Genomic DNA, 10,898 nt, shown 5'->3' with positions numbered 1-10,898 from the left:
TATCATAGAGAACATATTCATCCTCCGCTTGTGCTGCAGTTAAAGGCATCAAATAGCTTTATTTCTCCAATGATTTCATCGAGAAAGTGGGAAAATAATTTGGAGCTTGCACAAGTGAAAAGCCTGCAGTTCGTCTCTGCAAAAAAAAACAATCCTACAAAAATACTTAATCCAAACATATGTATTCAGGTAATTAAAACAGGTAGATCCAGTCATATCATATCCTAAGGGGAAAATTAACAATTATTCAAATATGTGTTGATTAATTCAATGAATATGGCCCTCTGTGATGGGAAAAATAGTCATATTTACAAATATATCAAAATAACAGATTCAAGGGATATTTTTGCCATAAAACATTCAATTACCATACAAACTGACTCCGTCACAGCATTCTAACAAGAGTAGAACAAAAGCACTTGTGGCATCATAAATTAACAATCAATTTCAAACTACAAATCATCTGATATCAATGCTTAATTTGTTCTAATATTTCTCATCCAGGCTATTTACATGCATGTATGCAATGCCATATTTGGCTGTGGTTTTATTGCTATAAATTGTAATATATTCTCCCCCAAAAAACTAAAAATGTCTCCCATAACATGACATTTAACAAGAAGTGAGAGGAATTACAACATGGAGGTTCAAGTGTGATAAACGTTTGTGAAAAACTTTCAGTGTTGGATGAAAAATAACCCATATAGTATTACAATCAACAGTAAGTACTGAGTTTTTTTGTGTGAAGATCTTCAGGACACTGTGTTGAGAAAACGGAACAATCAAAAGTGATAAAATACAATCAGTGAATGTACATTCAATTTCAATGACTCGAGGAACCAACCCACGGTGAACTAGATGAAGACCACGTCAGCATACGGCTCTAATCCATTTGATCATTCCTTATAAAATAACCACAACAGTTGATGAACTGAATGGAAAATGCAGAACCCTGAAAAGGAATGAACAATTTAAGCACGAATTTTAAAACCAGGTTAAACCCGTCACACTAATCTCAACACAAGGGCTCTACTTTGTCAAAGGAATATCAAACAATTAACAGTTATGGACTGGATTCTAGCAGGTAGAAATGGGTTCAAACCTAAAAATAGATAACTGTGTTTATAAAAAGGGTCATCTCCCTTAAACAATCCATAGTGGCTCGCTTATTAAGGCCGCACGTAACATCGCAAGACGATTTGTCAGAGTGTCATCCCAGTGTTTCGTTTTAAACAATATATAAATTCACACACATTTATTTTTGTCTACTATATACTTGAAAGGCTATTATTTTTGTAACAGCATAAATGGGATTCTAAGTAACATAACGTATCTTACACTGACAGCAATTTTTCTCTGATCTTCTTCGCCTGGAACCATCTGGAAACTTGTTGTGTACTGTCAGTCTGTGGCAAGTAACATCTCAAGTGGTCCTTTTTTTTAATAAATCGGCATCTTCTCTTCTCCGTCCTCCTCCAACACCGACGGGGAGAAAATGAGTTTAAAATAAGGCGGAGTGTTCTCGCTTCCAGCCGCACTGTTGATTCGCAACAAACCACTTTCTTCTTTCTTCACATTTATTTATTTGTGATCATGTATTACTGGATGTCTTCCACATAGTTAGCAGGATAGAGGCCTGTTTTCCCGTCCTTAAGTCGGCCTCTGCACCAACCCTGATCATCTTCTTCTCCAATTTTGGTTAATTCTTCCCCTGGAGGGAGGAGGAGGAGGAAGGGATGAGTATTTGTTTTTGTAGTCTCGGAATTTTTGAGTCTTTCACACCACCAACCTGCTTTGAAGGTCAGCTCGTCCTGCTCCTGCCCGTCATAGTCGTAGAGGGCTTTGACAGCCACAGATACGACCGGAGAAGCCGGCTCATCTTCGAATGGATTCCCGTCGCCGTTGGTGGAGAAGGGGTTCCCACCTGTGTCTTCATCCGACCAGTCCGGAGTCTTCTCCATGCTGCTCGCGCTGGACGGACGGACAAAAGAGACACTTAGAAAAATGTATTTTCACGCTCATCTCGGGGCCTTTTACGCAGCGACGGGACAATCCAGCATGCCAGGCAGGCGTAAGCAGCGACCAAAATTAGTTCGAAAAGTGAGAAAAATAAATACAACAACGGGGAACGTTAAGTCAAACACAAAAAAAGCCAAAAGTGTATTTCAAAATCCAGTGACAGCTTTGAGATTCATCCGGAAAACATCCTCCTCTCCGTCCTAAACGAGTGCAAAGCATGCTGTCTTTTGGCATCGATGCTACAAAGCAAGCGTTTGGTTCAGGCAGCATGACGAATGATTCAAAAGTCACTTTAAGATCAACAGCTTTGCACAATGCAACACAACACACAGACAGACAAATACAGCAACAGGAGACCAAGCAAGACAAATCATTGTTGTGAATGCATGATTTGAGTTTAACCGGAACGGCCAACAGAGGGAGCCACCTAAACACCAGAAAGAACTCGGCTCTGGCAAAGTTATAAGTTAAAAAACAATAAAAACACCCCCCACACGTGTAAAGTATTTACAGTCAGACCTGTCACCAATGTCTTTAATTGAAACATTGGTTTACCTGTTCTTTTTGTGTGTTGATTTATGGAAAAATTCCCATGTGTATCTTAATAGATTTGTATGTACACTTCTTTTGAAGTTATACAGCATGTAAATTGTTTGAGAAAACTGATATTGCAGACCAATATGTGTGTCAACACTCAGATCTGACTGTAAGATATCACATGCGGCCCTATGTGATGTTCGGCAAGACATGACGACGGCACTGTAAGAAGCGAAGGCTTTGTGTGCCCGCGTTCCAGCGACCATGCAGAGCAACACAACACACTGCCACCTGAGGGAGGAGAGAGGGACGTGAGGAGGAAGAAGGGATCAAAGTAACCGAGACAAAAGAAATGGCGCCGAGAGCGAGAGACGCGGCGCGATCGGCGATCCGCGACACAGAGATAGAAACAAGAAGAAAAAAAAGGGGCAGCGAGGTTGTGGGTGGGCGGAGTGTTTCTCCTCTGTTCACCAACGTTTTTATCTCCTCTTTATTCACACTGATGTGGTTGACTGTGGTCTGCTGCTCCGCGGCCGTCTCCTCCTCCTCTGCCGCCTCCGCCTCCTCCTCCTCATCATCATCCTCCACCTCATCTTCATCAAAAGGGTTTATGCCCACTGGTGCTGTGTTAGTGGGCACGGTCAGGCTGACAGCATGGGACACAGTGAGAGATCGGTTGTTGCATTGCACACACAGACAGGAAGACACACCTGTGACAACACGCGGCCTGTAGGCATGCTTAAATGTTAGCATACCCGGCTAACGAGTGTACGTCCTACAGTAGTGGCCAAGGAGCCAAGGGGCCAGGCATTGTGGCTTTATTTCTAGATGGATGACCCAGTAATTATTGTATTTTTATGTCATAATGAACCTGAGTAACATCAACAAAGTCGTACAAACTGTGTTTTAGACTAAACTGATTGTTTTTTTGAAAAGTGATGTTCGTCATAATTAACACAAAGCTATAAAAACATCAATAAGAAACATCAAACACATAATTGTCAGCTCTGGTTTGTGTGGGCGCTAAATCTCTCTGAAGACGTCACATGGCGGCTGTTTACTTCCTCCTATTGTCACTTTCCGCATCAAGGAACAAACCCTGCAAATAGCCCTCCATCTGCATCGGAGGAAACACAGGGTTTCTACTCCCTGTTTACTGAATTACTGGACCGTGAACAGCTGTGGGTATCAGTTGGCCCTCGAGTGTGAAGCGGAGAAGCAGAGAACGCCTTTGTTTGCATAGTCATGCCATGGTCTCCCTCTCTATATCTGAGCCGCAGGAGTTATTACACCAAACACCGCTCGACTGGGAGTCTGGCACAATGTAACTTTGGATGGTTTCAGTCAACAAACAAACCCCGCCTTACTACTACGATTCAACGTATTCAAAGAGCTCTATTACCGTAGCTTCAGACAATCAAAAAAAAGGTAAATATGTGACCCAAATGAGGGCTGGCTTTCTCATGCTAATATAAAAAAAACAACACTTAAACTACCTTCAATCCAGATACGTCTGTTTTCAACCCTCAGAGCTCCAACCTATACAGCCCTCGTTCATAAACAAACCCTCCCAGTCACGCCCAAAGATGAAGGAAAGTAAATGAAAACAGTGTGCTGTAAATGCTGGATGGGGGAGAGGCAGTCAACAGTCCCAAGTTAAGGGGTCAAATGCTTTCCGTGCTTGACATTCCCTTTGTTGACTCCTCTACGCACTCCTCAGGATTTCTGCAGACACACCGCTTCCTACCGATGTCTGAACACAAGACAGGAAACTCACGACTAACCCCATCTTAAAATTTGGAACAACAGATCTCACACACACACACACACACACACACACACACACACACACACACACACACACACACACACACACACACACACACACACACACACACACACACACACACACATAGCGACTTGCTCATCTGTGTAAAACTTGTATTTGCTTTTTTCGCCGCGTTGACGGACGCATGAGAAGTTTTTACCTCATCTCATGTTTGTTGTCGTTTCTATGAACCACTGTTGTGTCCTTGGCGCTGTTGCCACAACACCGGAGACACATCTCTCCGCAGGCACAACTAAGTTCTTATCTTATCTCGTCTTAAAAACAATTACATCGTGCCATTAAAAACTGCCACTCGAACACGGAGAGCCTCTAAACCTTCACAGAGGAGCCCTGTTCTTAAGTCTTCTTGCTCAAATCTAATACACGCCTGTGAAATGCTCTTTTCCTCCCGTGAAAATGAGTTATTTAGCGAAACTTTCGTTCCCTTTTGTCGCAAACTTGCTCAATCCAAGTGCAGGTGTTTGCCTTGAACACAAATGGGGCTTCTTTGAACTTCCCAGAAATATAAAATGCCATAAAAGTCTCTGTGTGTATTTATTTCCACATTACTTTTTGGCTTGCTTTCAACTATGTACCAGCCGACTCAAAGTCTTGCGGGGATGAATTCTTTCCCAACAAACTATGACAAAGTGTTTACTGTTGCCGTGGGAACGGCTGTACACCTAGCCGTCACTCCCGGACCTTCCCCGGTGTATCATTTCACAAGCATTCCTCGAGAGGAAAACGCCATGTGTGGTGCGCTGGGTTATCTCTGATGTGGGGAGTTTGGATGAGGAAGACAGAGAGTAAAGTGTGTGTGTTATGAACTCTTGCTGCCTTTACTGTGTGTCTGTTAGAGACAGAAATAGCTGATCAGATATCTACCTGCTGCTGGTCTTGGCAGGCTGGACCGGCTGGTCTGACCCAGTTTGGCTGATGCCCGTCAGTGTGACGCCCTCCGAGGGCTTTTTCTTTTCTCGTCTGCTGAGGGTTCGGTTCAGGTCTACGGACCAGTCCTGGATAGACAAACACACACACACACACATTAGAGTCAAGTATTACTGTGCCAAACTTGGTGAGTTTCGTTCAAAACATGCTTTCCCAGCGAGAAAGAAAGTGGAAGATCAAGTCCCAGGCACGTACACAGCACTGTACACACACTTCAACGTTTCACAGGCCGTGACACGGACTCGGGATTGCGAAACTCTACATGCGCGATGAGTGTTTATACTGCGCGGTGTAGGCCTGATAAGACGGGAGACACAACCATGTACAGAATCCATCACCTGTTGGAAGAAACACAGCACCGAGGAGTCTCCCCTCCACCAGAGGCTAACCAGGGAGAGAGGCGCAACACCATAACAGCAACACATATAGAAAAGAAATTAGCTTTTAAATCACATTTAATTAAGATTTATTTTTGACCCACAAATGACTGGTTCTTGATTTATATTCCCAGGATAAATCACGACATGGCTGTGCGATATCAATCTTGTGTTGGAGCAAGTTTGACCTCTGAGATTTACAAAGTCCCCCCGTCCGACACCTCTGACTCATCAGGCCTCTCAACCCTTTAAAGATCAGGAGGTCTTCCTGTCTGGCTCGTGTTCCCTGAGACTCTGACATGGCTGAGCCGTGGTGGCATCGCGTGACGTACTGCAGGGTTCACATGGACAGAATGATGACCGGAGGGGCCACAGACGGGTCAGAGTTCAAAAGGTGAGAAAGAATAGAGAGTCTGTGCTGTGGAAATAGGAGGAAAGAGTAATTCTAGATGTAATGATGCCCAGGAAAAGGTACGTAAACATCCTGTTGTTCTCAGGTAGAGGGAACTGAGGAGGAGGACTATACTTTGGTGGGGACATTGCTGTCGGACATGTCTGCATATACCAAGTGCATCGGTGTCTTAATATCCTGATACAAACACAACCACCTCAAGCACACACAGAGATAGAAGGAGTAAGGAGTGAGCATGTTATTGGAAAAAAAAAAAAAATGAAAAAAGAACTCCCTCCCATGGCTGTTGTGAAAAGAAGAACAGCCCTCCCACGCAGAACTCACTAAAATGGACCTTCTTTTAAAGGTGCGAGGATGGGACCGGTCCAAATTCTGTCAGACATGAGGAAAGGGAAGCAGGTGTGGAAAAAGGTCAGTGTGGACAACACAGTCGAATCATAAAGCTGTGGAGTAGAAGCTGCAAGCTGCAGAAACGTTAAGTTTGTGAACGTATAATTACTTGCAACCGCAAATTACCCAAGGGATTACTTCTTTAATAACGACATGAACTAAAGAGCCAGTGGCTTGCAGAATATTTGGATATCTACCCAGTTGGAGCCGTCTAACAGGTTATGTGTCACTCCTTTTTTGTTGTGTGTGTTCATGTCATAGACTTATTCTTTTCTCCAAAAAAGCTTTCTGAAACCAAGCTTTACTCAGATTTGAAAAACCGCCTGGTAGTGATGAAAGTGAAAGAAGGCGCCGCATTGTGGGGTTAACAGCCGTGTCTGCAATAGCTCTCAAAAGAACTATAAATTGTAGCATCGCGAGCGCTTTCTTTGCTTTCACGTCCTCTTTTTCTTATTTCCCCTCCTGTTGGGAAGATGCCATAAAGCAAATTCCTCAATGCCACTCTGTCTGCTGGGAAAAGATTTACTCCCCCCCCCTGCTGCCAAACAGCATACGTCAACGACAAAAATGACACTGGGCATGAACTTCGGCTCGAGCTACGCGTAACATTGTAAAAAGCTATTGCAATACCGCCTTCGACGTATTGTCACCACAGTATTAGTCAATTTCCACTGCTCTCTGTACTGGTTGGTCCTATAATCGGACCTGGGAGAGCCCCTTCTCTTTTCTTCTACTCTTTTATTAGTATAAATCAAGGTTGTAATACCTCAAACTGGGGCCAGTTCATCGGCATGCCGGGGCCCTGATTGGACCGGAACCATTTCAAGTCGTCTTCTACGTCAGTAGCAGAGATTGTGTCTTCCAGCGTCTGGTAGATTGTCTGGAATCTATGGAGGCAATATTTGATTTTTTTTTCTAGGTAAGAAGCATCTTTCACGGCTTTGTTCATGAGTTCATTTCAGACATTAAATGATTGGAGAAGAGCCACCAGTGTGACTGTCCTGTGTCTGACCTGTGATTGGTTGAGAGATCCAGGTGCTGTTTGACCTCCAGCAGCAGCTCTCTGAAGAAGCAGATCCGCTTGTCTTCAAACTGCTGCCACTGCTCAAACACCTGCTCCATGTTCTCCATATACTGAGGGGTCAACTTGTCGAGTTCTTCCAGGGATTTCTGATAGCGTTCTTTAGTCTGGGAGGAAGGGAGGGATGAGGTGAAGGAGGGCAATTCGAACATTATACAAAATGACCTCTACCAGAGCTGTTGTACTTTTTTTAAGCGGATTGTGGTTTTACTCGAGTTACGAAATAAACATCCAAAGCATACAGGACCCATCATGAAAAATACCAGCTGAAGGAAAGAAAACCTGCAGCTAACAAGGAATAAGGGAGTGTAGCTCTGCCAGTCTGAACAGACGACTACAAGCAGCCCAGCATAGACCTAACTACAAAGTTTGATGCAAGAATATTGAGCAATACCTTTAGGAACTGTTCTAGAACAAAAAAAACACAATCTTGACACTCAACCTCGTCTATTTCCAAAGGTAGCCCTACCTTCTGAACCTCCTGCTGACACTTCTCCACCTTTTCCTGGAGCTTCTTTTGGGCTTCAGGGTTGTTGTTGCTCTCCAGTTTGCTGTTGTTCTCCCTGCTGGCTGCCAGCTTCTCTTCTTTACAGGCAGAGTGGTAAGACTTCTTTATTGTCTCCATCTGTGGATTCAACGGACAAGATAAAAATACAGGCAATAGCGCCGGCCCTTTAAGGTAACTCAGAGCAAACTAACCGGTGAGGTGTGACAAGAGAAGTCGAAGTTTGATGTGTGAATGAGGGATTTAAGTACAAGTTACAACTATTTTTGTTTTGTTTTTTGGGATTAAGTTGTTGAAAAAGTCAAAAAGTATTACATTTTCAACAAAAATAACACATTTTAATAAGGTCATTGTTGAAGAAGTCTTCCAGGAAATGAGACTTGATTTTCTCTTTGTTAATAAGGTTGATGAACACACCTAAACGTGTGTCATGTCGTCATTTTAGGAATCATTACGACTCACATCCTACTGAGAGAAACGTATTTGTTATTTGAGGCTCAGGACACATTTATTTTATATATTTTATATACAGAAGCCAACTCATGTGAGGGAGGCAACATGGAAACACTGATGCCTGATACGTTTGATATGTATTGCATTTAACAACTCATCTAATCTATCACTTTGTTTATATTTAAACTCCACCAGATAGGAATTATGGACGCAAACTCATCCATTGCGGCTTTATCTGAAGAGTGTCTCGGGCTGTGCCCTGAGGCCAGAGCGGTCACGTGACCAAACCATGAGGTCATAAGTAGAGGAGAGCAGCCGGTCTAATTTGATATAGCAGGCGCGTCAATCCAATAAAACCCACGAGGACTATGAGTCGAATACTGTGTCCCGTTCAGAATGCATGAGTCTATTATTGACCAGGTCCCCCATGTCAGCTACTCAGTTAATTAGCCCAATTTCCTCTCTGCTCTCTGTCCCCGTCTGCCTGGTCAATCAATAAAGCACTCGGGCTACAAAACTGTACTGTTCTGTCGCCGCTCAATGACAAGGCCAGGATGTCGCCGCCCTCTGCTGACATCACACACACACACACACACACACACACACACACACACACACACACACACACACACACACACAGGAAATGGGGGCAAGGAGCCTGGAGGTTACGAAACGTTTCGTAACTTCGTACGGACAAATACTTGAACGTGCACGTTCTTATACGCGTGCACAGAAACAGAGAGGAATGCGTGTACTGCCGAGTAAACAGGCTTAGATTGACCTGATTTTGAACCAAGCAGTGACGGTCTCCCTGTAGTCCCTTCAGTGTTTCCTTCCCTTCTACTGACTGTCAGAGAACTACAGGATACAGTTGCTGGCGGCCACCGTGTGCACACAATGGCTAATGTTTGCCAATAGCTTCTGGTTCAATATCGAGAGGCTGCAACTGTGCTTCTGCTCTGTTGTGGTTTAGTAAGCAGGTAGTCACGGAGGGGAAACAACAGTTAGCGAGTCAGTAACATGTAATCATGTGAACTGTAGGGGAAAAATTGAGTCATGGCTGTAATCAGGGACTTGAAAAATGACTTGTTTGTGGTAACTGCTTGGCTGTTTATAGTTTAAAACACATTTGATGGGAATTGTGCGGCCATAATACTACACACACATCATCAGTTTAGCTCCTGTTGAGTTTGAGATCCACACCTCTTTGAGTTTCTTTGCCCAGGGTTTCTGAGCCTTGCGGAAGCCATCGTCGGCCTCTTTGGTCTCTTTGTAGCCGCCGATCATCTGCTTGTGGAAGGAGTCTCTCTGCCAGTTCTTCAGCTTCTCGTAGTCTTCTCCCATCAGCGCCGATTTCACCTCCATGTGGAGCTCGCTCACCTTCTCCGCCTCCGTGCACAGAGCAGACCACGCCCGCTCCAACGTACCATACTGAGGGCCTGAGGGAAGGGATATTTACCCGTCACGCTATCAGGAATTATGGGAAAATACATCTGTTTTCCCAATGCATTAATATCCTAATATCATTGTAACGCAGAGAGCAAAAACCACACTTATTGGGATTGTTTCCTACTGGATTCTGGAAATAAAAAATGCATTACACGATCAAATGTGACGTTAAGAGTTTGTTGTACTCCTACCTTTGTCTATGAGTTGCCGCCAGCGCTTTCCCCATTCGTTAAGCTGCTGCGCGTACGACTTTTCAATACGCGCACGTTCATGAAGACAGGTCATGAGATCATTACAGAGTCGATTACCGTCGTCTACCCGTTTCACCGATCGTTTGTAATTTCCAACCTGAAAACCAGCAACAGACAGAGAAAACAGAAAGATGGTTGAAAAAGAGCTAGAACATGTTGGTTATGGCGATGGATTGCACTACATTTCCTTCAAGGCATCATTTCCTAAATTTAGTTAATCATCAAGGTGTTTCATCAGATAAATGTCATCTCAACACGGCAGTTTTGATCAAAAGAAATCCCGACGGTAGAATCCTGACCCCAGATTTAGGGGCAGGTCGTGGAAAGGAATCCATGTGTCTCACCTCCCAGAAGCTATCACTGGAGACATCGATCATGGATTCGTCATAGGAGCCTGACATCACTGCAGCCCTAAGTAACCCTCAGTGTATGGGGCCTGGAAAGACACAGAAAAACAAAAGGTGTCAAGGAATTAATGTGATTTAAACACCCTCTGAGATTGTGACAAATGCCTAATACTACATCAGATAATTCAAGCAATACAAAAGTTAATATCAAATCATGACTAGAAAAGAAAATAATTGATAAACAATTCAATTTTTTTGTAATTTATCAAGTAGAAATATTAACTATTAGCTGGTTCCATTC

General features: G+C 43.6%; 1 protein-coding gene across 1 annotated transcript; it reads right to left on the bottom strand.

The window, feature by feature from the left end:
- Nucleotides 1-165: 165 nt before the first annotated feature.
- Nucleotides 166-10,663, bottom strand: pacsin2 (protein kinase C and casein kinase substrate in neurons 2). The gene is made up of 10 exons (XM_079236408.1): nt 10,595-10,663; nt 10,191-10,347; nt 9,754-9,989; nt 8,062-8,217; nt 7,524-7,699; nt 7,278-7,398; nt 6,446-6,493; nt 5,270-5,400; nt 3,032-3,202; nt 166-1,971 (listed from the first exon to the last, which is right to left on the bottom strand). The coding sequence occupies exons 1-10, from the start codon at nt 10,649-10,651 to the stop codon at nt 1,599-1,601; spliced, it is 1,626 nt and encodes a 541-aa protein (XP_079092534.1). The 5' UTR covers nt 10,652-10,663; the 3' UTR covers nt 166-1,598.
- Nucleotides 10,664-10,898: the final 235 nt, after the last annotated feature.

Source organism: Taurulus bubalis (assembly GCF_910589615.1).
Source record: "Taurulus bubalis genome assembly, chromosome: 20".
Lineage (NCBI taxonomy): Eukaryota > Metazoa > Chordata > Actinopteri > Perciformes > Cottidae > Taurulus > Taurulus bubalis.
Note: the sequence above shows the minus strand (reverse complement) of the source record. Positions and strands in the feature narration are given on the sequence as shown.

What these genes read in the sequence shown, in the direction of transcription:
- pacsin2 (XM_079236408.1), bottom strand. Translation starts at nt 10,651, where the DNA reads ATGTCAGGCTCCTATGACGAATCCATGATCGATGTCTCCAGTGATAGC. An exon ending in GTCAGCAGGAGGTTCAGAAG is followed by an intron (nt 7,700 to 8,061) that starts GTAGGGCTACCT and finishes CCTTCCTCCCAG; the next exon opens with ACTAAAGAACGCTATCAGAA. An exon ending in CCTGCCAAGACCAGCAGCAG is followed by an intron (nt 3,203 to 5,269) that starts GTAGATATCTGA and finishes CCATGCTGTCAG; the next exon opens with CCTGACCGTGCCCACTAACA.